General features: G+C 39.3%; 1 protein-coding gene across 1 annotated transcript in view; it reads left to right on the top strand.

The window, feature by feature from the left end:
- The window catches only part of LOC139722394 (dynein axonemal intermediate chain 3-like), a 35,935-nt gene that overhangs the window by 5,286 nt on the left and 3,587 nt on the right, over window positions 1–27,062 (top strand). Inside the window, 15 exon segments of the mRNA XM_071633701.1 lie at window positions 898–1,077; window positions 2,597–2,796; window positions 3,545–3,661; window positions 4,591–4,702; window positions 5,838–6,041; window positions 6,466–6,645; window positions 9,035–9,058; window positions 11,494–11,616; window positions 12,842–12,915; window positions 13,518–13,650; window positions 17,420–17,504; window positions 17,938–18,077; window positions 18,886–19,080; window positions 21,524–21,728; window positions 22,431–22,522. Of these exon segments, the coding sequence (XP_071489802.1) occupies window positions 898–1,077; window positions 2,597–2,796; window positions 3,545–3,661; window positions 4,591–4,702; window positions 5,838–6,041; window positions 6,466–6,645; window positions 9,035–9,058; window positions 11,494–11,616; window positions 12,842–12,915; window positions 13,518–13,650; window positions 17,420–17,504; window positions 17,938–18,077; window positions 18,886–19,080; window positions 21,524–21,728; window positions 22,431–22,522 (2,064 nt within the window).

The raw sequence follows: 27,062 nt of genomic DNA, 5'->3' as shown, positions 1-27,062 counted from the left end.
TCCCTCCAACAATAAAAGATAATGCAAAAACAATGTACCGGTACACTACGATACATTATAATGAATGATATTGTAAATGAACAGAGTGATTTTTGTTTAAAACTGATGTATTTGTTGATAGGGTTGTATAAAAACAGTATGGATAATCCCTTTTATGAGGAACTTTAGATATGATAACGGTACATTGGTCTAGATAAAGAACTAAGCGCACCGCGTGACAGCTGTGGACATCATAACCCTTTGGATATTCCCTTCGCTGCCTTGAATAAAGACTAAGTGCACCGCGTTTACAACAGAACACCTGTGGACATACAGAAGGCAGTGCTCTTCTTTGTTTAGCGGTTTAGTTTCGATTCAGAAGTATAGGGATATAAATACGAGACCAAATTGGTTAAAAATTCGTTTATTATGACTAAGCTACTCATTTGGAAATGCTATCATAGCTTGATAAGCATATCTATGCCCGACAAACAAAATGACACCAAAAAGGTTGTGCCACCTCAGATGGTACCAACAACCCATTTTTGGGGTCTTGGCCCATGGACTATAGATGACGTCCTGAGTCTGTGTCACTGAACACCAGGTATAATTTGTATTTCACCTTGTGCTACCTCGTAGTGGATAGATTGATTGATTGATTAATAGATAGATAGGTAAGTAGGTAGGTAGATAGATAGATAGATAGATAGATAGATAGATAGATAGATAGATAGAAAGATAGATAGAAAGATAGATATTGTTTTATTTTATCAAAAGGAAGGTACATAGTATGCAGCCCAGAGGCTGAATTGCATGTCCTTGATGTAAACGTACATACAAAACAATACGATACAATAATTATCTTGAAAAAAGAGATTTATCCTCGTATATATGCTTATCTTTGATTCATGCCAACAGGTTGATGAGAAGAAGGATGAAGGAGGAGAAGGCGAGGAAGGGGGAGAAGGAGGAGAGGGTGCCGAGGAGGAGGTGGACCTCACCATCTACCGGTATGTGCCCCCCGAGCCCAAGGAGTGGATCTCCCAGGGGAGCGAGAAGGAGATTGAGGATGAGGCTGTGGTGGAGAACAGAGAGAAGGTAGGTGGATGGTGATTTGATGCATCACGCGTTACCTCGGGGTATCATAGTACCCCGGGATACCATGTAGCGCCACCTCCCGTCCACTCGAGGACAGCCACAGAGAAATGCATGCACTGTGTGTGCATGTACATAGTCATTTCCATGCCACTGCATGTTATATTGAATATTCATTTTTATTATTCAACTGCAACATTTGTTTGTTCTCTACACATGAGATTATTGTACTACAATGATAGTACAGGATGTATCATAACAACATGAAACAATATCAAGAATGGAATAATGATTACAGCAACAATGAATTTGAGAAAAACATGACTTATAAAATTTTTTACAAGAACATGGGGCAAATTGAATGTTGAAAAAAATCACATCAAAATAATTTCCCACTTTTGCGCAACCCAGGGTACAAACTTGAAAAAAAAAAATAATTCAACAAAATAGCTGATTTTTATTTGGTATCCCAGGGTACCGTTTATGTCATCATTTGTCTTTTAATTAACAACTTCATGATCACCATATGCAGTATGAAAAATATGCATTCCTGGTTAAAAAGCAATAAAACCTGTATGCTATTGGTCCAATAGAAGCCAATATGCCAAATAGTTTCAATGTACGTGGAAAATGGTATATATGGGGATACCTACAGAATGTCTCTAGGTCTATGGGACCCACAGAAACAAACAGAAAACCGCTGATAGACCATTAGAAACCCACAAATCCTGTTGGACTAATAAAAACCCATAGATAATCCTAATGGAGCCACAGAAATTTGGAATGCACTACCAGCAGTAAAAATCACAGATAAATCAATGTAAAAATTATGAAGAACATGATTAACCCTGTGAGGACGAGTCTTAAGTATACTCGGGCAGGTGTCTGTTGGAAATGCGTGTTGTAGCAAAATCAAAACGTCCTCAGCGGGTTACGGTAAACATACTGGCAACTTAGCTCTGTTATTGTCAATGCAGAACTTTATGTAATATCAACAAACTGAAAGACTTGCCTGTGACTACAAACCTGTCATACCAGTCTTGAGTTTCTTTCATTTATGTACCACCATATCTCACAAAGAGGCATGGTATGAGCGTAGTGATACACGTTGTATGTCTTCCTGTGACATTATTTGAATGGTTCCGTTAACGTTGTGAGCTGTCATCTTTCTTACATTCATGTAGTACTGAAATTGGGCGACAAAATCAGCCTCAGAAATTCTGTTGTTAGTCATGTAGACTGTGTGAGGTTATAACATAGTACATATGTAGATAACTTCTCTGTTGCATCAGTGACCAGCAGATGGAAATTCCACTATGAGGTCCCCCCCCCCCCTTTACCCATCTCTGTTTGACCATGAATTACTTCAATAGTACGCTCTGTATGTGTGTGTTGGAGAAACAATTTAAACTCAACTTTGAATGTTACCTTGAACTTGAGACAGAAGTAGCAAACTTATGTCAATGGCAATCCCCATGTGATCCTATATTTATGTTCTTTTGTGGTTGTCGATCTACGACAGCTTTCGTTCGCCATCACACGTGTGAGGCGGGACTTCGGTGCCCCCGTGAATTTCTCCGACCGAGGCCCGGACGATGTGAAGGACGGCTACATTGAGTGTGTATCCTACGAGGACAAGAGTTTCAATTTGAAGAAGGTGGAGTTAGACTTCGCCATCCAGGCTGTTCCAACATACACGGACAACGGTACTCAGACAGACTGGTGAGTACAGCATTGGAACGTTAACCCTTGACCCCACCAACCACAAGGCTAGCACTACCTCCTCCCTGGGCCAGAGCCACCCCCCCCCCCCCCCCCCCCCCCCCCCCCCCCCCCGCCCACACACACACACACACACACCACACACACTAAAAACATCGTGCAGCTCCTGATTTATACTTGATGATGTAGATGTTATTTCTTGCATCTGTGTTAGATATTGACTTTTTGTGTACTCCTTTTTACATTCTTTGCTCAATTGCCTTCCAAGTACCTAGAGAGGGTGTAATAACATGTGAATGACATAATGGGAGCAACAACTTTACATTTTTCAAAGCACTTTACAGCCGTAAAAAGCAATTGAAAACAGAGACTGTGTAAAGTTATCAAAATTATGACATTCGTGAATTGATTTCTGTATTAGATGTTGTGTGTGTGATTAAGCTAATGCTAGTTTTAGCATTTGATTATTGCTAAAGTGTATTGAGTAACGTAAATTATTGTAGGGTTTGTAGTAATGTTGAATAATGTAAGATTATGTTTTGGTGTAATTATGAAACAATATGTTATGCAAGGCGCTTAGAAACTTTGTATTAAGCGCAGTAGAAATGTTGATTATTATTATTAAGAAAAAAAAAGAAATCTATGGTCTCGGGTTTTTAGAACAAGCTAGTTTGGGAAATAATTTGAGCTATTTTATATCAGACAGGACAATTCAATTTTTAAATCAGCATTTTTTTTTTTTTTTCAGGAAACATCCATGCAATAAAGCAGTGCAGTACGCTCCAAGAGAATTCAGCGAGGAGGAACGGACCAAGATCTCGGAGTCCAAGAAACTCGCAGAGTTCATCGAAAGAGTCGCCCCAAGGTTTGTCTGGAAAACATGAGAATGATGTCAAGATATGGTCTTGATTTTTTTTTGCCTCCATGTGTATGGAATGTGATTGGTATCAAAGTGATTGACACATGTGGAGTAGAATGGTATTGCATTAATGAGATGAAGGAATGCATGTCCTTATGTTTTTGCCTTCAGGTTAAAGGGATGGTGCAGTTTCGGTTGAGATGTTGCCTCAGGTTTCCAACGTTTTTTGATGATGATCTTTTTGGAGATAATGAGAAACCTCTTATAAAATATGGAAGAGCGTATAATTCGAAGTGGAATTCAAAGTTTATTTGATTAAAATTGGTTTCGAAATGGTTGAGATACCCAAAACAAAGCAGTCCTCATGAGGTGGGACCTACCTAAAAGTGGGATTGTTTTGTTTTACTCTGTTATGTAATATCTCGGCCAATTCACAACCGATTTTCGTCAAATAAACTTTTGATTCCTCTTAGAATTGTATGCTCTTTAATATTTTATGAAGTGGTTTCTAAGTATCTTGCAAAAAGTTAAAGGCTAAATCCTCACCTCAGCCAACACTATACTATCCCTTTAAGTCATTATTTCCTTCACAGTGCCTCTTGCTCTGGGTCATTTGATTCAAACTTTTCTTCATTTCTTCTCTATTTAACATGAATGTTTGCTATTCTACAAGTGTAAACAGTCCCACTGTTTCCCAGTAGAGCAAGATAGAAAAAGACTTGTTCACAATTTTTTCATTACACTTTCTTTTCAATAACTTCACAGTCTTGCTGTTTCCTCATAAAAGGGACCTCCAAATACAAATGGAAAACTTCCCCATGCAGCAGTGGCATGTCATCGCCCCAAAGGTTATCAAGTTTGAATAATAGAAAATATTTTACATCAGATTCAATGGATTGAATTCATCAGTGATTCCTATCTTATCTTAATCTCAGATTCGACTTGGCGCTGCAGCAGAATGAGATCATGGACGTCTTCCTTGATGACTGGAAGGCTCTCGCCAATGAAGACAATGCTTTCGGGAGCAAATCAGACAATTATCTCAAGGTAGGGTGTGTAACTGGTCATTACCTGAAGTCTAAGCCAGACTTACTGGGATGTCATGACAATTTCAAGCAGAATCTTTGCTCTACTTTAGTTTCTGTGTCAAGATATTTTCCTTAAGATTTAAATTGATCCAGGATTTGAATAGAAATTGTCAATTTTGTTCCCTTCGGAAGCAAGTCCTAGATGAATGTGTTTTGGATGGTTGTAAAAGAAGTGCCATATTAGTGTTTATATTCTCTTCAAACTTGACAGAGGAGTAGGAAACATATCCAAAGGTAGAATCATACCATACTTTTTTTCCCCAAATACATTAGTGCCAGAATGAACCACTACAGAAACCGTTCAACAGCATGTAATTGCATTTGTTCGTGCAACATATTTCAAAATATTGCATATGCTTGAATGTTGTTTCATCAGTGTTACTATCATGATACAGTTTAGTGAACAAAGTTCTCTGCAATTTTTAAGTGGGTCATTACAGTTGGATCGATGTGGATTTATGGAAGCCATCCTCAATATCTTATTATCTTCATTGCTATCATTATCGTAACCATTATCAATGCCTTCATCTTTGCTGTCTTCCACACCGTCTTATAGTTCATCATCATTATCAGAATCATCATCACTGTCATCAGTGATGCTAGCATCCTCATCATCATCATCATTACCGTCATCATCATCATCATCATCATCATCATCATCATCATCATCATAATATCACCATCATTACCATCATCATCATCATCATCATCATCATCATCATCATAATATCACCATCATTACCATCATCATCATCACCATCATATCACCATCATCACCATCATCATCATCATCATCATCATCATCATCATCATCATCATAATATCACCATCATTACCATCATCATCATAATATCTCCGTCATTACCATCATCATTGTCACCATCATATCACCATCATCATCATCATCATCATCATCATCATCATCATCATCATCATCATCATCATCATCATAATATCTCCGTCATTACCATCATCATCATCACCATCATCATCACTATCATTACTATCATCACGATCATGCACCGTCATCACCATCATCCTGGTACTGTGATAATCATTAATGTTCTCAAGGTACTGCCCTTTTCTCCGCACAGGAGTACCAGTCCTTCACCGACCTGCAGTTCAGCAAGGACAAGGTGCTGACCGCCGTGGAGTGGCACCCCACCATCAAGGGGGTCATCGCTGTCTCCTGCGCCGAGCGGATGACCTTTGATGACCGCGTGGACCACGCCTCCAAGATCATCATGAACCCCTCCCTCATTCTGCTGTGGAGTTTCACAGACCCAATCCATCCACAGGTAATGTCATCGCAATGGCTTCCTAGACCTGGACATTGTTATTTCATGACAACCAACCATAGAGACATAATAATAATAATCATAACTATATTGATAATGACCACAGTGAAAAAAAAAAATTGATCTTGACACCATAAAGTTACCTTACTGTCACATGCTTGAATAGATGATTTGAAATTCTAAACTGACAATTTTTATGTTGGAACTTAGATTAATTACTCATCAAACATTTAACAGACTCCTGTTGAAGGTAGCTGTCACAGATAATTCCCTTTTTTCATCAGCTTCTTCAAGGGACCAACATGTCCCAGCACTTCAGCAGTCTTTAGATTTATCATAAATTAAAACATAGTTTGACTTCTTGATATGTCCTTCTACATTATTGAAAATCAATCAACCACTTCTATCTTTTTCCAATATCAAGGTGCTACTAGAAGCTCCTGACGACATCTTCGGCTTCAAGTTTAACCCGTCCGACCCCAACATCATCGCTGGGGCCTGCATAAATGGTCAGGTTGTCATGTGGGACATCAGCAAGCATGTGGACCGCCTCAAGAGCAACCAGCGGGGCAAGCAGAGCAAGAAGAACTCCATGATGAACCTGGTAAGAGAGATGGTTACTGGGCCACACCCAGCAACAAATCTTGTGAAAATCCCCCTTCCATCCATTTTGAAGTTTTGGGGTTTTTTGTGTTTTTTTTTTACTTCTTTACATACTATTTTTTTTACTCCTCCATTTCAGGGACCCATTTCATAAACTAGTCTACAGTTGTCTTTGACAAGGAATGATGGCAGTTATCACAGGAGGAACTCAAATTGCTCATAGCTTATTGTTTGATATGTTGTTGCTGCAATGGTATCTACCGCTACTTTAAGCTGCAATTGTAGACTGATTCATGGAATGTTGTTCCTGCCAATTTGCCCCCAGGAGAGAGAGAAATTTTGTCTGAGGTAATGTTAATGTATAGGGAGTATAATTTAAGGACAAGGAAGTCACAATTCTGTTTAGATTTCAATGGAACTTGCATGAACTATTATCTATAATTCTTCATGAAAATTTTGGAGGCCCATCTTTGCGTTCTGGTAATCCCAGAGTTTAACTATCAAGCGGATGGAAACAAAAAATGACATTCACGTCAAACAAGTACACACATTAAAATTCTGCTGTAATAAACAGAATCTGAATGGGCACAAAATACACTTTACTCTCTAAATGACAATTTGCCTGATACGTTTCCAAAGTATGTGCTCAAACATGTTGCATTTTCAAGGGAATATCTCCTTTTACGGCCCTCTGACTTTGATTGAAGAAAAGTATTTAAAGCAGTTTCATTCTCGTGTGATAAAAGGGAAATTTTATGAGATACCTCTGTTTTTACATTGTTCCAAAGTAATGTACGTTTCAGTTTTAGTTTTACACAAATTATAGAAAGTCTTTTGTATGATTGTATGTGAGATGAGCCAGCCTTGTGAACCCATTGAAGACAGACTGATTTTTCTACAACAGGCATTTCCCATTTACCCCAGCACGAGAATACTTGGGACAGGGAGGTGTTACAGAAATGGAGTGGCAACTCTTCGTAATTCATGCAAACACATGTTTGGGTTCAAGGCGTTACAATGGGATGTCTAGCATTCCACTACGCTTTGAAGTCATGCTCGGCACCGCTCTAGTTGCAAGACGAAGTTCGGAGACGAAGAATGCATTTCACTTTTTGTTGAATTACAAGCTTTATTTCACCGTAGAATTTTAAATGAAATACTCGAATTGATTTCGAATAGTTTAGGAAAGAATTCAATATTATAAACATGTATTTCTAGTTTCTACATGATGCGCAAATCGAAATGAAATGAAAATTAGGCCTTCTTAAAAACTTAATATTTTTTTATAATGAGCACATTTCCGCATGTTAGTTTTTTAATCTTTTAATCTGGGATATTTTGATCTTTCAAATAAAGTACTCCACTAGAGCGTGTTCCAGCGTGCTTTTAAACTATGTGCTGTTAAAATTGTCAGTTTTACACTGCATTTTGATTCGCTGCTCCAATTCAAGATACACAAATTCATTGTTGCCATCACATTGAAAGAGAGAGCGAATTGCAGTAGGGGCAAGTATTTCTAGATGTTAGAGCGCTAGTCCCGATTACTGATGCTCTCTTTTGTCAAAGCACATGGGTAACACCTGTAGCTGAATGCATAACTTCTCGGCGGTGCCGCGCATGACTTCAAAGGAGAGCAGTAGTTGTCTCTCTTTCTCTGTAACACCTCCCTGCTTGGGACTAGTGTTCAATGGGTTATGCTCCTCATCGTTGTAGTTCGATATCATTGTATCATTGCTGGAATATTTGCATATTATAACACAAAAAGTAATATTATTATATAGCATAACAATACATGCACATGTAGATATTAATCATTTAATCAGAGTTTAGTAGATAATCATTAACAAAAACAATTTTCCAATGATGTGGTTTGTAAGAAAACAGTAGCCACTCTCAGCTCTCAATAATGTAAACCAACATCTGCACACCTTCTGTGAAAAAGTACTTTAGTTCCAATGTAACAAGTTTGACTGAATCCTTTGAAAAGAAGCAAAAAATGGAGTACAAGTAGGGTACTAGTCCTGTACACTGCATTGGATCTTTCTTTTCTGCTTAGATCAGTTGACTTGTCTTTATTAAGTTACTAAAATATCACCTGTTCCCTATATAGGCTGCAGTGATATGAAAAGATGAAATGTGTATATGTATTTATTTGTTTTATATTAATTCTCTCTCAGTTTATTTAATGATCAATTGATTACCATCATATTCAAATGTCAGCAAATCATCGTATCTGTGAAATGTCATAGCTGGCATAGTGATCTGAATTTCTTCCTCTTATTCTTTTGTCATTCCTAACAATATTGTGTGATACCTTTTCTTGCTCTGGTCTATTCCTGTACTTTTTCCCACCCAATTTATCCCACTTCATCCACTGTTGCATGTTCTAGCGGTATGGTAGGGGCAGAGACAAGGTAAAGAGATGGTCATGCATGCATTATTATATTCATCTTTCCAGTATCTCATTTTATATTGACTTTACCATGCACTTTACTTATGCACAGTTTTATTTCTCTTTTAGCATGGTTCTTACATCAAATTTTGAATGCAGTCACTACTTTTTCATATTACTGTTATTTTTATTTATTTATTTATTTATTTTTGTACCTCAACCAAGGTTTTGTACTGTCACTTGGTAAAGGGAATTTCTAACCCCTATTCTCATTTACAGTGTATTCTTTTCACACTATTAACTCATGATTCTTTCCCATAGATTGAGCTAGGAATGAATTAGTTTTTTTTTTATTTTCATCTAGCCTTGACACAAGGCCACAGTCACTAATTACTTACATATCGTCCGCCTTATGTCAAAAGGGCCTTAAACCACTTCCACTGTTAAGCCAAAAGGCCCTTAATGCTATAGACTTTGTACACTCTCAGTGCCCGTTTGGCATAACAAGGGAAGTTCTTTAAGGCCCTTTTGGCATAAGGCCAAAGATATCCAATCTTCTCTTATATATTATCCTTTGATATAGTAAAGGGAAAATGATATCCACACCATTGTTTATTTCATTCATCTATTCATTATCTGTGATGCACAGGCTGTTGTGAGAAGGGTGTGGGGGACATATGTAAAGCGTCAGTGGATGGCATTACACCAAGTACCGTGTATAAGCACTTGCACACACACACACACACACACACATACACACACACACATACACACACACACACACACACACACACACACACACACACACACACACACACTTACATTTTAAGACTGCCGTATCTAGAACCTCAAGCAAGAAAGATGTAATCAGAAACTTCGGTCTGACTCAGGAGGTCACAGAGGAGATGCATGCAGAAGAAGCCCTATACACTCTCAAATAAATATTTATCATGTAGTTTCATGTTGTATGGTGCGTTTCTATATGCATGATTGTCAGTTCGCTACCACTCCTTGAAATGTTGCAATCTGAATTTTTATTCACATGCATGTAATTCACAAACACCTTATGAGTATCAACCTTTTGCATTTCAGAACAAAGTAACAAAGTCATCAATATATTAGGTACTGAGCCTGTAGAATGATCCACCATCAGTACTCAAGATACTCATGTAATCCAGACAATTCAGGGGAAAAAAATAATAAACAACCTGTTGTAAGGAATTCAACTCAACCTGTCCATTATAACCTCTTTGCCTCTCTGAACCCATTCTCAATTTCTGTACAACTTGACCTTGTTTTTTTTTTTAATCTTCATACAAGTTTTTCTCTCAAATTTTTAATGTTATCTCATGACATTTTGCCTAGTAGTTAAGCCCTTTCCCATCAAGCTTTATTTGACTTTTGTCTCTTCTTTCAATGGTTCACCAAAAGACACAATACATAATCACACACCAATTGTGAAATGTGAACTGAAAATCTATTCATTCAAGCATTACTGATATGAGCCATACCTGTATATTGAACAGATATATATCCACAAAAGAAAAATATGAAAGAAGTACTGTATTTTCAGTGCATGTTGCATGACCTATAAGCTTAAACAAGTCGTAGTGCAAAGGAATATAAACACCTTATCAGTTTTGCATGAGGCAAATGTCACAGCGCAAACAAGGATATCTTATATACATACTGTATATATATATTCCTTTTGTTTCTTTGTCAAGATTTCTGGATATTGGTTGAAATTGGTTCATGTCAGAGCTAGCTCTTCTGGCATAGCATCTGGTTCTGGTGCAACATGTGTTCTTGTGTTTGGGAGTGAGTGGTTGATAAAGGAATATTAATTTTGCACAAAAGCTTTTGCGGTTAAGTTTTGTTTTTGGTGGATTTTATTCATTTTTTTTTACACAAGCTGGGTCTGCACTGTTTTTGTTTTGCATTCTTTTGATGATTTAAGTAAAGAGTGAACATGACAGGTCATATCCTGCAATTCTTGTTGATGTAGGCTGTCATGTTATGTATATCCATGCACAGAACTTGTATGTGACATGATTTATTCACATATTCTCATCAAATTTAGATGTGTTCAATTTAGACCACTGTGTGATGACAATGGAATATTTTGGTTTGTTTTCACCTGAAAGCCCATATACTGTGAGAGATTAATGCACTCCTGCTACTGTAGTAGTTAACTTTGAACATTTAATCAAAGAAGAGATTATCCGCTAGTTTACGTACAGTTATACATGATATAGAATTTTACATAAAAGGGTTTGCAGCAAAGACAATACTGTTTTCATAAAGATAGTCAATCTCGTCTTATGTGGCATACCTTGAATGATGCAATCTTTGAAGTTATACTGCACACTATTCTTTTTTTCTTGTCACATTCAAGTGGTGACTTGTTCGTGGCTGTTGTGCTAAAACCTTCCTTTAAATTCCTCGTTCATACCAAAGCCCGGGTTTGAAGATGAAAACGCTGACAAGACTCCGGTGGTGAGGTACTGTGCTGTCTCGGCCATCGAGCACAGCCACAAGACGGCCATCTGTGATATCCAGTGGGTACCAGATCACATGGAGGTAGGACGATAAGATGATTAATTCTCCTACTCATCCGATGAATGGCAATCAATGAGCAACAGATGTTCAGGGTGTTTTTTGTTTGTAAAGATGTTTATATTCTTCTGCCTTTTAAAGGCATTATTTACCATTCACAGATGAAACAAAAACCCAGCGTTAGTGCTTCAAAATAGTTCTAAAATGTGAGTTAGTAAACAATCAATTCAAAAATGTCAATCAGTATTATCAATGGTAAGTATTGTTAAATATACAAAATGTGAACAATAGTTATAATAGAATTGTTTCTAGACAAAACCTTATACAGTTATGGTGTACTGAGAAAAATAGTGATATCTCCTTATATTTTAAGCTTAATTGCTAAATTTTTATATTGCAGCATGTTTTGTGATACAACTGACCTACACATATGCATCAAATGTGATAACTTGAACATTTTTTGAATAACTGCTCCCAATGGTAAACAATACCTGTAAGGTGTAACAGTGGTATATTTGGTAATATTCATATAGTTTTTTGGTTATAACACACATGTTTGTTTGATTTTTTTCTTTTTTGTAAGGCAGAGAATGGTGAGTGGAAAATCCAACAAGAAAAAAAAAATAATAAAATGATATACTATTCTTTTAGATGGCAGTGAAAACATCATGTCACAAAATGGATAAGAAGAGAAAACTTTGACAGCAATGATTTTTTAAAGATCACAAGTGTAGTAGTTAGGTCAAGGAAAGCTATGGAGTAACTCAATACTGTAAAAGTGGATATTTTTGCGCGACTAATTTTTCGCACTCGGCCGGATAAGAAGAGTTTCGCGTGTTTTTAATTCCGCGGTGTCAAGACATGAACTACAGGAACATTATGGCAAGCAGAAATATTCGTGTGCTTTTATTTTCGCGCTAGTTTCTGTTTGCGCGAAATGCGCGAAAATGTCAACACCGCGAAAATTTCCACTTTTACAGTAATGCCTTTTCTTTGGCTCCCAGTATGTGTTCCCACATACCTCTATTTTGTGTTTGTAGTTACCAAGAGTATGACTCTGGGCAGTTTGCAGTTCAGCATATTAGTCTTTCAAAATGACATCATCAATCTTTGGCATGAAAAGTTTATTAATCTCTGGTCCTCCTTCAATTTTTATTAACTGCTGACGTAAAGAGAAACAGGTTTATCTTCAAATGCATTGCTAAAGATTGATTCCTGGCCGTTGTGTATTTTTCCTGTTCATGTGCAGATCACTCGCGTCGGAATGGTTGTGGAAAACAAACAGCAGTTCTGCCACCAGATCTTAACAGCCTCGCCAGATGGGTAAGACATTATCCAATCTTCTGTCTTCAAATCATCTCACACTGACAGGTCTTTATTGCTACAAATTACTTCTACTTCCAGCTCCTGAAATTCTGAGGTCTTCTTTGCTTGTGAATTGGACATGTTTTTTATGCAATACCTATCCTGGAAGTTGCAAGTGAAAAATTTCATTCATTAAAAAACATCCATTTGCAAGTTAGCAATATTTTACTTTTGTGGGGATAAAATGTAGAATTCATACTAAACATCTGATGCAAAATATTTGGCATTGTATTGGAATCACGCTCATTAAGTATTCCTGTAAAGTGTGTTTATGTATGCATTTCTTTGTTTTTCCAGAGAGAGAGAGAGAGAGAGAGAGAGAGAAGTTATAATGTGCATACATTTCACTTCATGTTTGGAAATGCTCACACAGTCTCACAGACACACACACACACAGACACAGACACACACAGACACACACACACACACACACACACACCCACACACACACACACACACACACACACACACACATGGCACACTGAATTGTAACTTTGCTATGCTCCTGTAGCACTTTATTTTTCATGTTGTTGCTTTTGTATTTCTCCCTATTCCCGCAGGTATGTAGCCATATGGGACACCCGTCCTCCCAAGGGCCAGACGCCAACCGTTGACAACACTAAACAGGACAACCCACTGGGCGTAGCAACAACCTTTAAGCACCTTGACCTCACATGGAAGCCAGTCATCAAGGTGAGAAAGAGGGGGAATGATCAAAGGGTAGATTGGCTGTCTTTGGCTGACCGAAGATAAAGTAATGTCCAGTTTACAGGTCAAGGAACTACCGTAAAGTTCCGTGTATAAGACGCACTATTTTTTCGTCGGAAAACGTTGAAAATCGGGGGTGCGTCGTATACACGGGTACAGTCGAATCGAGGAAAAAAATCCGTCATGTACACCCAATTTTATAAGGCCAACTTGGGGCCATGTATGCCCATCGACGTTTGGAAGGTAAGCAATCACTAGAACTTACGGATAAAAGAGCGATCTTTCAATCTGGACACCCACAAAAGCTGCAAATACGAGATACACTTACATCGGCCTTGTGCAGTAACGATGTATCAATCTGGCCATAGACAACAGCTGTAACAGCACTGCTGTATGCTGCCGATGTCAGTCTACCAAGCTACCAACAGCCAACCTAGTAGCTGGAATACGCGATGTACAGGTATCATTACTAAATTACCGATACTGTAAAACTTATCAATGTACTAGTATCAATATGACCATAGACAAAAGCTGTAAAATACGGAGTAGGATCGACACTATGTCACCGTAAATATGAACGATGTGTGAAGCATGCATGCATATCCATGTCGTTCGTTTGCTCTTCATTTCACGAGTGCGAGACCAGCTAGGATAGCATATCCACTGTTAACTACACGCAGCGCTGGCGACAGCGCTGCACCTCTTTTCCTTCGCGGACGTTGTTATCGTTCACTGTTTCCTTCATGAATATCTTTATTAATCGTGGAAAACTAAAATATAAGGAATTATCGTAATCTATGACCATCATTCAATAACCGGTATGCGATTTTTTGTTTAATTACGTCTAAAACTTACCGAAATCTATGGCTGAAATCAGGTCTGTAAACGTCCTTACTGCTTCACTCCTCATCTGCGTGTTATATGAATGGCATTCACTCTCGTATACTACAACGTAGGTAGTCGGGGCGGAAGTGATGAGATAGTCGGATGACCCCGACTAAAAAAGTTCAAATCATTGCCGGTGCAGCACGCGCGGATCTACTACAAGCTTTACGTAACACATGAAACGCACGGGCGCACGGGCGTACGTAAAAAACAACCACTTCTGAATGCGCATGCGTAGTAGTTTGTTGCTTTTGTGAAGCTCTCGAAGGAAAAGATGCCACCGCACGATCTACTCCGAAAAATTCAACAATAAGGTCTGGATACCAACAAAACGCCGAATTCAACTCAACCATCAGGAAAATACGCTGTAGGTAAGTGTTGCAAATTATATTACTCTTAAAATCATACAAAATAAAAGGTATTTTATGTGATTTTGCCGTCAATAGTGACGGTCGTTTACAACGTTGAAACACTAACACATGTCAGACCCTGTGCGCAGCACAGTGTCTGGTCAGGCTAATCCACTGTGTGCTGTAGCTAGCTAGTAGCAAGCCTTTGGCAAAGGCAGCAGCTGCAGAGAGGCTTTTGCAATGGACTCGCGTGCACACAGCGATCGGATCGAAGCGCGCTAACCCGTTGCGCGCTGTGTGTGCAAGTCCATTGCTCTCTGTGTGCGTGTGCTGAAATTATAGCGAGCTGCCTTTTGCAAAAGGCTAGCACTGTGCATACAAGCATGGTACAATAGACACACATGTTACTGGTAACAGTGCATGAGTGTAATTACCGTACGCACCGTACGTCTTGCCGTATGATCCCTCTGCTACACTTGTTGATGTTTTTCTTATTTTTCGTGATGAACCTTCCAGTCTGACATGCGTCAATATGCGAGACACCCTCTGCTATTAGACAGCAAAGATCGTACTGTATACTCATGAGTACGATATGCATGACACATGTACCACGATTGAAAGGCGAAACAATAGCAAGTGAGTACCGAGACAAGTCTGCATTTTGCGTCTTCCATATTTTGTTGATACCCGATGAATACCGTTAAAAGAAAATATAAAAGGAAACGAAAAATAGAGCAAATACATGCTACATTCTAGGGAAATATTGAGCTGAAATAATATGTATGACACACGCAATATTTGCGTGGACATTTTCGTGTGTGTTTTTTTTTTTTTTTTATTTTAGGTCCGAAATTAGGGGTGCGTCTTATATACGGGTGCGTCTTATACACGGAACTTTACGGTAAGTGTTTTGTATGTGGTATAGCACTTTCATTGCTTTTGGAGGCTTAAAGCCCAAACAAAGTTCTGGTACGCCTGCAAAAGTTGTCAAATTTTGCTCCCAAATGTGAACGTACACGCTGTATGCTTAGGAAATGTGCAGGATAACGATGTTATAACAAGATATTCGATGGGTAACGACGAAAATGCGAAATATTAACCAAAAAGGTTCAGTCTCGGAACTTACCCGAACGGGGTCAGGCTAAACTCGGACTCGGGGATAACTCTGCTTCGCTTTGACGGCGGGATGAGTTGTAATGGTTGTCCCTCTGATTGTACAGTGTTGTCCTATGGGAGCGGCCTGTATAAACTAGCGCTTCGTGTTCTGGCTACTCGCAGTAATGGTCCGAGTTGTTACAACGCGCGCATAAAAAACCTCTTTTGCGCGCATGCAAAATTAGTGTGCGCCTATCAAGCACCTCTAAAACAATCAAAGGCGCTTGATAAACAACAACAAAAACTCCAAGGACCGCGCGTCTCAGCAACTGAGGACCACGCGCTGTCATTTTTGTTTTGTTTTGTACAGGATTATGTTAGCATGCACTTTCCTGTCCATTCAGTTAGGCCTCCTTTGGTATTATGCAGTGGCCAGTAGAATGTGGCGATCACGAACTGCGTGTGAATTGTCTGAAGTAGGGTCGAATTTTTCGAGAGACCGAGTTAGTCTGGAGCCTTCTGGAATAAAAGTCGGTTTTCCTACTATTATCATTTTTCTCAAAATACTCCAAACCGACTCATCATTCCGGCAAACTGCGTCAGCCAGGTAAGCTTCTTAGTAGACTCTATCGATATATTGCAAGAAAAAATGAAATGGTGCTAGACGGGTTCTCAAGCACTTACCGAAACTTAGTTTTCACTTTAAATGCAGAACATTTGAAGTTAACTTTTCAATCTAGTATCTAAAAGTAGCAGTCCTGAGATTGACTTGTAGAGCTTGTGTTGACCACGGAGAGTGGGAACATTACAAACTATTTATTGTCAATTGTCCATACCAGCAGACTATCATGGCCATTGAAAGACAAGTTTGAGGGATTTCTTGTATATCTGTTTTCCCTAAGTGAACACAAATACAGGATCAGGACCTCAGGAGGTCAGCAAAAGAAGTATGTAAAGATAGAAAAGTAAGACTTGATTTCAGTCCATCACTGTCATGGAATTTTAGGAATATTGTCAAGTTCATGTAAGACTGGATTTGATTTTTTTTCATCGACAAGTGTCTGTTACAGACCGCCAAAGTCATGGGGGAATGACAAATCCCTGTGTTGATATCATTTTTCCATGCAAAAAAGAAAAAGAAAAGAAAAGAAAAGAAAAACATTTGATTCCTTTTTTTTGTTCCCTGTGATCATACAGCTGTCATTAGGCCTTGCTCCCTTTCTGAACCTGATGGGGTTTTCTTTGACTTGGCCTTGTTCTGTAATCTTAGAAAATGTTTTGTCCACTTGACATAGTACTTTTTATCAATCTAGTGTAACAATTTCTGTTGTGACAAGGAATGTTTAATGGATCTGACAATCAAACACACTGTTGAAGAAAATCTTCAATTTGCTTATATTAACTTGTTCTGTCTTATTTTCTAGATTCCCATCAACCGAATGGAGGGGAGCGGTGACTATTGTCCGACACGGGTCAGTCTACAGGAGAGACAAGGGGACAGAAGCGTTTGTAAGTGATGCAGTCCAGTTTCCACTCCATTTACTTTGGCCTTGGTTCTGGAAATTTTCTCCCGATCATTTTGCATCTCTCTGTAAATTCTGTAAATGAGCCTTATCATCTATAGACTGTTGGAATGCCGCCATGTCTCTTGCAGGGCAATCAGGGCAATCTTTATGGTGATGGTTGAATTCTCATAATCAAATTCCAGTGTGCACAAACAATGCTCCGTTGGTGCTTTTCAAGGGGCCATGTAACATCACAAAGTGGTGTGAACCACATGCCTCCAGAAAAGGTATGCAATCCTAGCTTTGTTTTGTTTTTCTATCCTTGCAGCCTAATGATCTTAATCTTGCATGGACCGCTAGTTAGAATTAGAAATGCCAATTGTCAATTATGTGCCTTGAAGTGACGACGGCTCTTTTCTGTGTTCCTTGCCTCACAGTGGATAAGCAGCCAAAGAGTGAGATGGACAGGAAAGACAGCAGCATGTCTGGAGGTCTGGGAATGTCACTCAGGGGTGGCTCAGCCAAGGAGAAGAAACCACTGGAGGCAGCCACCACCAAGTTCTTTGTTGGGACACAGGTGGGCGTGACCTTCTTTTGTCTCTGCTGTATGAGCGGCTCTTCTTTGATCCTGATTATTCTTTTGTTGTTACGCTTTCTTTCCCTTCTTCACAGAAGGATATTCTCATTTTCTGGTTCACATTTACAATACCTTCTTCTTCTGTTGAGTGAAGATTTTACTCTTGTCAAGAGCTATTGTACAATTGACAATATATTTTCTCTTTCTTTTTTGTGTTCTTTTTGTTTGTTTGTTTGTTTGTTTGTTTAGCAAAGGCAGTACTGTATGTAAGTGGTAAGCAAAAGTTGAACACTCCTGATCCCAAGCTGGTTCCTTTCTTTCCATGCACTCTCGTTTACTACACGAATTGATAAAAGCTTCCCTCCAGAGAGCTGCAAACACAAAGCAACCAGATTGGTTCGTGAATAGATGAAAGATAGAGTAAAACATCAACTAAGGTGATAGGCTGCATGGGCTTGTTAAGTGATTAAATGTGATGGTAAAAAATGGATGGAGAGAAAAGATGTCCGAAATTTGAAACTTGAATCTACACACAAGCAAGAGAGAGACAGAGACACATGGAAACTAACTTGGGAAATGAAACAACTTCTAGTGTGTGATATGGATCATACTAACTATATCATTCAGAGTGAGCTGGAGTACTAGTGTATGAACAAGGAAACCCAATTAAAACGAGGTGGCCAGGACCACTAATTTAACTCATAACCAGTATTAATTATGTAATATGTGTGTGAGAAAGACAGAAGGAGAAGAGAAAGCAAAAATAAAATGGATCTCTTTTGTTTGTGGTGATCCTCTCCCTTGGTAGGAAGGAGAGCTGGTGTACGCCGACTGGAAGCTGGAGAAGGATACAGACTCGGGCCGCCTACAGGCCCCCAAGCCTCAGTTTGCTAGCCAAATCCACGACAAGGGCATCGAGGGCCTACAGAGATCCCCCTTCTTCAAGGACCTCCTCCTGGTCGTCGGGGGGTGGACCTTCTCCCTCTGGAAGGAGGGCAAGGAGGTGGGTTGGTAGGGGGGAACTGACATGATGCCAATTTATCAGATGTGGCCAGGGTCCGGCCGTCCACTTCTGAAAGGAGTTTGGGTTGGTAGGCAGAGGCTGACATGATGTCATCGAGTGGGTATGGCCAGGGTCGTGTTCCCTCTGGAAGGAGAGCAATGAGGTTGGTGGGTGGGACTGACATGATGTCAGTGAGATGATGTGGCCATGGACCTTCTCCTTCTGGAAGGAGGGCAAGGAGATGGTTTGGTGGATGGATGGGGGATGTCAGTGAGTGGGTGTCGCCGGGAACTTTCTCCCTCTGGAAGGAGGGCAAGGAGGTGGGTTGGTAGGCGGGGCCTGATGTGATGTCAGTTTAGTGGGTGTGTTCTCCCTCTGGAAGGAGGTGGGTTGGTAGGCAGAGGCTGACATGATGTCAGTTTAGAGGATGTGGCCAGGGTCCTTCTCCCTCTGGAAGGAGGTCAAGGAGGTGCTTTGGTGAATGGGTGGGGGATGTCAGTAAGTGGGTGGGGCTGTCATGAAGTCAGTAAGTTGGTATGGCTAGGGAGGAGAGAGGTTTTTTTTTTTTTTTGGGGGGGGGACTATGTTCTATACTTAGGTGGGAGTACTGTGATTTTTTTGAAGATTTTGATAAAAGCCTCATCATGGACAGTTTTCAAGACATGCTTGTCAACCTTTTTTTATGCCTCCGCCACGAAGTGGTGCCGGAGGCATTATGTTTTCGGGTTGTCCGTCTGTCCGTACGTCTGTCCGCATTCGTTTACGCGATAACTTGAGAACTATTGACTGGAATTTTACCAAACTTGGTCCAAGTGTAAAGTATGATAGGGCAATTACTTGATTAGATTTTGGGTGAAATCGGCCAAAGGTCAAAGGTCAAAGATCAAGGTCAAATCATGAAGTTGTATCCGTTTACGCGATAACTCAAGACTGGATTGAGCAAATTTCACCAAACTTTGTCCGAGGATGGTGTATGATGGGAAAATTATTCAATTTGTTTTTGAGTGCAATTGGACTGAGGTCAAAGGTCAAAGATCAAGGTTAAATCCTAAAATTTATCTGTTTATGTGATCTCAAACCTGGATGAAGCAGCTTTCACCAAACTTGGTCCAAGTATGATGTATGATGGGGCAATTAGTTGAGGAGATTTAAGTGACATTGGCAAGAGGTCAAATTCAAAAGGTCAAGGTCAAATGCTAAAAATGTTGCTATTTCTCCCATATCTATGCAATGCCAGAAGGTATTTTTTTGAAACTTAGTGTAGACATGTGCTACTGCGTAAAGATTCTCCAGAGAGAGTTTCATGTCATAGGGTCAAAGGTCAAAAGGTCAAAGGTTAGGTGAAAATGTTGCAATTTCACTTTTCTAGCAAATGGTTGAATGTATCTTCATGGAACTTGGTACATATGCATGTACTGACTGGTAGGGATTATCTAGGGAGTTTAGGGGTCATGCATCAATAGTCAGGGGTCAAAGGTCAAGGTCAACTCCTCAGAATTTTACTGTTTCCCTCATATACTAGTATTTGCAATGCTTGCATTATTAGTTTTAAAACTTAATATATACATGTATTACCTAATGGAGATTCTCTGGGAAATTTTCAGCCAGAATGTCAAAGGTCAAAGGTTAAGGGTCAAAGGTCAGGTTTAAATGAAAAAAAAAATCTATTTTGTACTGTAATTACACTCTTTCTTCATACCTTGAAAATTACTCAATGCATAAACTTATAACAGGGTCGGTCAGAAGTCAAGTAAAAATCCTCAATTCCCCAAATATGTGTACCTGCACTCTTAAACAATTATAGCAAACCCAGTTTGAGGAAAGTGAACATTCAAGACATTTCTGACAAACCTGTCATATCAATATTTTGCCAGTTATGTGAAACTGTCATCACACATTGTGAAGACATTGTACTATACAACTATTGGGAGAATCATGCATTATGGCAGAGGCATCAGTCACCATAGCAACATTTCTAGTTTTTTTTACCTCATTGTCTTGATATACACCAGTGCACACATCCTGAACAACGTTACTTACATTAACCATGCAGCTCTTAGGGAACCTGACTTTGTATGTATTTGTTAACAGCTAATTCATGCGATTTATTTTGCAGTTGATTGTGACTAAGCAAATAGAAAAAGGAAATTGTATCATGGTTGACAAATTAATGTCAAAAGATAGCTGATTGCATGCGTTTGGATATAGTTTGGCAATGAAAGTTGTGGACATAGACAAAAGACCTGGGTTTAAATCAAGATTAGTATGGACTGTTTATAATTGGGTTCAGAAGTACAGTAATGGTCAACTTCTTATAGTGTTGTCCAGCAGACTTTATATCTTACTTATTCCTTATCACCTCATCAGTAAAGAAAAGTATCAAAAAGAAGGACAAGAATTCATTGTTGAAAAGAAAAAAATGTTTCGATACTCTATCCCCTAGTTTGGACCTCTCCTGGTATCGGCGGGTGCTGCCAAGCCCCTGACGGCGGCATACTGGTCCCCCACCCGTCCGGCCGTCTTCTATCTCGGCACAGCAGAGGGCAATGTGGACGTCTGGGACCTGCTGGACAAGACCCACGAGCCGTCCCTCTCCCAGAACATCTCGGCCGCTGGCATCACCAAGATCTACCCCTGGGTGCTAAGCAGTAAGTTATCAGACAAAGAGCCCCTAGATATACAAAATAATATATGGGTTAGACTTGAACCAACGATCTCCTCATCACTGGATAGGTGTTGTGTCCACTGGACCTGTGAGCTTGCACCCAAGATCCAACAATGGTTCTGATTCTCATAGCTGCCGGTTCTGCCTAATTGTTGCAATTAATGAATTCTAGTAACGAGTTGCTTTTATTGCAACTGAAAGACTAAATTGCCTTCATCGCCGTTTGTAAGCACCGATTATTTAGTCAGTCAGCCAGTGCTGCTGGAAGTCATTAATTTAAATGAATACACAGAACCTGCTGCTATAAGGATTAGAATAAACATTCGGCTGTCGGGCCCAATCTCAGTGATCCACTGGATATCGTTCTGTCCAACCTGAGTACATGTATCCATCATGGCTACTACTAAAACACTGTATATTCAGTGCTTATCTATGTCAAAGAAAGGCAATTGTCAATCAGTTGAAGAAAACAACAACAACAACAACAAACCTTTTTGTAAGAATTCATTCATTTGAACACATAATACAACTGTCTCGTGTTGGTAGGTACTTGTATATTTTTTTGCTGAAAATTACCCCGGATTTGACGAGTTAATAGAATAAAAGTGCACATGAAGAGGCATGTACTATGTATTGAGTACTTAACAGACACACACCCTTTCTCACCTCTATCCCATGTGTGCAGACAAACAGCAGCTCTTGGCAGTGACTGATAAGATTGGTACCCTGCACATCCTGGAAGTTCCCTGGACCCTCAGGAACCCAACACCGAATGAGGTCAGTCTCTATGGGGGTCATCCCTCTCTATTCCACTACAGGCTTGTGCCTAGAAGAACATGACCAAAGACTACCAAAGTGTGATGTCATAGCCATTCATTGCCATGGAAACTGGTTCCAAACATCCTCACCTGGCCCGAGTGTTTATGCTCGCACCTGGTTCCAACCTAACCTATAACAAAAGACTGTGACATCATCACTTTGGTATTTTATTGTAAAGGGCATTCCAATCACAGCATATTGTTGCTTGAGGGCTAGTAAAGGGCACATTGGCTACATTCTTGGTCAGATTTTATATTTTTTTTCTCTCTCTCTCTCTCTACTCCAATGCCACACCTTGTACCAAATATCAGAGTTATCAAACACGTATAGTGTGGCCTGACGCATATTGATCAATGTCTTCTCATACAAACCCTTCTAGTTCATACGCCTTGAAGTATTGCCCTATAATGTTTTCACTTTTCCAGTCTGGAAGTCTAAGTCCTACATTATCTTCTCTTTTTTTTCTTTTTTTTTTGTGTCATGAGGATGCCTATTTATTCCTTCTTCAAAGGATACACAGTGTCAGGGTTCTCGCCAGGAATTTCTTCACGCTTGTCGGCACTTATACGCGCTGTTCTGGGGGTGGGTACGGGAGGGGGGTTCAGCCTTTGCTAATGCTCAATACAACAAAGATAAATCGCCGCTAAAATGCCACTAAATGCGACATTTTCACGGAGATGTAATGAACGTTGTGAGGGGCATATTCTCACAGAAACAATGCAGAAACTCCATACCTTTTGTTGGCGGCAGTTCCTAAATAATAAATGAAAGAGAAGTATGTGCCGATGGTGACGGTTCCGATTTCTTTTAAGCCTTTCCTGTTTCACTGTTGAAATAAATAGCCGTCTTTTGATCTGCATCGCAACAACGCGCGCCGTGTGTACTAACTACCCGTAGTGTTTTTGCTTTCTCGCCGTCTGCTCGACCACGTGGTAGGCCTACTGCATCAGATGCGTGAGAAGCGATCGAGAACTTTCGGGACATCATTGCACTTTCCTTTCTGGGTATACTGCGGTAGTTTGGCCGTGACATCAAAGAGATATCACACAAAAATGTAGGCCTAATGATGGTCATTATTCCGAGGTTTGTGTAATCATAAAATGAAACGATTCATTACTGAGTACTTCGAAGGTTTGTAATCGAAAACAACAACAACACCAAAGGTCGGTACTACAGATGAATGTTCAAAATAAATAAACTGATTTCGTTCAGAGATTAACGAACATTTTTTTCTTTATTATTTTCCGATCAACGAACCTTCAGAAAGGAATCCATCATCTATCATCGTTATTGTTTCGGAATAACAAACCTTCAGAGTAAGAAAACTGACCGTTTTGGGGCCGTTTATACTGCCAGAACGTTCAAAACAACAAAACTGATTTCGTTTGGATATAAACGAACATTTCTCCTTTATCATTTTTCCATTAACGATCGTTCAGAATTAAGAATCTAAAATATTTCATCATCATTATTCTTTCGGAGTAACGAACCTTCAGAGTAAAAGAAAACTGTAACCGTTTTGGGGCCGTCGTTTTATTCCGAAATTTCACTGGCAGAACGTTCGAAATAACAAAACTGATTTCGTTGTGAAATGAACGGACATTTTTTCTCATTTTTGGATTAACGAACCTTCAGAATTTAGAATCTAGCATTATTTTATCATCAATCTGTTGGCGTAACGAACCCTCAGAGTAAGAAAACTGCAACTGTTTTTTGGGCAGTCGTTTTATTCCGAAATTACACTGGCAAAACGTTCGAAATGACACACTGATTTCGTTTTGAAATTTACGGACATTTTTCTTTATTTAATTTTCGGTTAACGAACCTTCAGAATAAAGAATCTACATATTCTGTCGGAGTAAGAGACCCTTACAGTACGAAAACACTCTGTTTTGTGCCGTCGTTTTATTCCGAAATTTCACTGGTAGAACGTTCGAAATAACAAAACTGATTTCGTTGTGAAATAAAGGGACATTTTCTCTTAATCATTTTTGGATTAACGAACCTTCAGAATAAAGAATTTACAATGTTTTATTTTATCATTACTATTTCTGTCGGAGTAACAGACCCTAGAAAAGTACGGAAACACGCTGTTTTGTGCCGTCATTTTATTCTGAAATTTCACTGGCAAAACGTTGGAAATGACAACTGATTTCGTTTTGAAATTACGGACAGTTTTTTCTTTATTATTTTTCGGTTAACGAACCTTCAGAATATAGAATCTAGTACTATTTCACTACTATTTTTTCTGTGGGAGTAACGAACCCTCAGAGTAAGAAAACTGTAACTGTTTCATTCCGAAATTTCACTGGCGGAACGTTCGAAATAACAAAACTGATTTTGTTTAGAAATTAACGAACATTATTTCTATATTCCCGGATAACGAACCTTCAGAATAATGAGGAATGTAGAATTATTCTATCATTATTTGGAACAAACCCCCAGAGTAAACCCGTTTGGGGCATCGCTTTATTTAAAAATTTCACTGTGGCAGTGAACTGAACACTGGCTAACCAAACTGCTTTTGTGAATGTGAAAAACATTGTTAGCTTTCACTAAATCAAGAACTGACCTGAAATCAAAACTGTGTCACAAATATTATGCCTAGGCCGTCATTGCTAAAGAGAAGAACATTTCGCTCTCTCCCGTAAAAGAAGAAGAAAAAAAATGCTCGGCAGTTAAGCGCATGAAATGTCAAAATAATATTTTTTACATTACTTGAACAACCAATCATTCTTTGTTTTACGTAAAAAAAAATATATTATAAATACATAAAGAATGAATGGTTCTTCACGTCAAAACGTAGGCCTTTGCGTGCAGTATCCATTATTAATTTTACGCGGGAAAAGCGTAGCTCCTTGAAGCAAGAGCATGATTTAAAAAAATTAATAAACACAGACACACACACACACACAGAAACCAAACTTCCCATACGTTGTGTTCATGAATCCCAAACGGATCCATTTTCACACATGTGCAGTGATTGAGTCAGAGAAGGGATGAAAGTACGAAATGGAAAGGAGAGCAAACTTCATATCGTTGATGGAGAACAAATATTTCAATAATGAACTAGAAAAGGGTGGGAAGGGAGAGGGCTCAGAACTCCGCCTATCTATGGATCATTGGCACTATTTACTCCTTCCTTGCGTTATCAAAATTTCCGAAAATTGAAGTCCATTCAACTTTTTTGAGTTATCTAGCTGGGGAAAAAATGAACATTGGTGGTGATATTAACTGATGCTGGTGTAGAGAAAAACAAAGACAGCTCGCTCAAAAGATGCTTCCTTCTTTCAGTTTATTTTCTCCCCAGTCATTCCTATCGTTCTCCTCCCATGAACTCCTGCCTTGCACGGATGATGAACAAAACAAAATGTTACCGACGCTGCAGTAAAAAAAAGAAAGAAACATGTGCGCGAAGCAAATTATCGACACTTTTCAAGTTGAAGAAACTGATGTTCGTAAAGAAGAAGAAGAAAAAAAAACACGACCACAGGCATTGGGGAAACTTGATATCATGACTCATGGAAATTTCCACGAAAGCCAGGTGTCAGATAAAGGAATGCCACGCGTACTGCCACCTTGCTTCAGTGGTCGTAAACAGCGTGTAGATAGTCTGTAAACCAACTGGGAGCACCGATGAATGATTATCCATTTATTTTCTGCCCATGAAGGCCCCCTAACCCAGCATGTTAACAAACCAAGCCAGAAGCACGTGGAATACGTACGCTGAACTTGAAAGACCATCATGACAGAATTACTGTAGATTTTGGCCCGGAGAAGGAAAATGGAATATTCACGAATGACGTTTACAAATCCATGGAAAGTGAAAAGGCTCAAATGGAACGCATGGCTTTTTAAATTAAAAAAAAAATAACCCGCTGAAACAACCCCCCCCAAAAAAAACCACAAATACAACTAACAATTTGCATTTGCTTACTCCATCGCACGTTCTTTCTTCTTCTTTTTTTTTTTTTTTAACGAAAGATGGAGTTAAATTTCTCTCTGCGGCAATGCTTTGAACACATCTAATTTTGCATCATTGCCGATGGCCAGCTTCCTAAAGAATTGATACGAATCCTTTCAATATACGAAACAAAGTCTAAAAATCCTGGATCCTGGCGGTGAATTCCGGTGGTATTACAAATCCTGCTCACTATCAAAATTTAATCATTTCATCGGTTGAGAATGATAAGGGCGTTAAGTGATCACAAAACCCATAGTGTTCGAGACAACTTAAAGCCCTTCTCATTCTCAACAGACGATTTGTTCCTTGCGCCATTTTACCAACCAACTGTTCTGAAATTTCATCCTAGTCTGTTCTCAAATTTTGACTTATTTTGCGAATAGAGAGACAGACAGGCAGACAAACGAACAGACAAACCAAAGGAGAAAAAAAAATACAACCTTTGGCGGAGGGGGCATGCATTTCATATCGTTTGTTTTTGCGTAACCCGACAACAAGCGTGACAACAAGCGAGCACGTGTCAGCCTTCCTCAG

The sequence above is a fragment of the Diadema antillarum genome, unplaced genomic scaffold (genome assembly GCF_040938485.1).
Source record: "Diadema antillarum isolate AM-2024a unplaced genomic scaffold, OU_Dant_1.0 scf00000164, whole genome shotgun sequence".
Taxonomy (NCBI): Eukaryota; Metazoa; Echinodermata; class Echinoidea; order Diadematoida; family Diadematidae; genus Diadema; species Diadema antillarum.
Note: the sequence above shows the minus strand (reverse complement) of the source record. Positions and strands in the feature narration are given on the sequence as shown.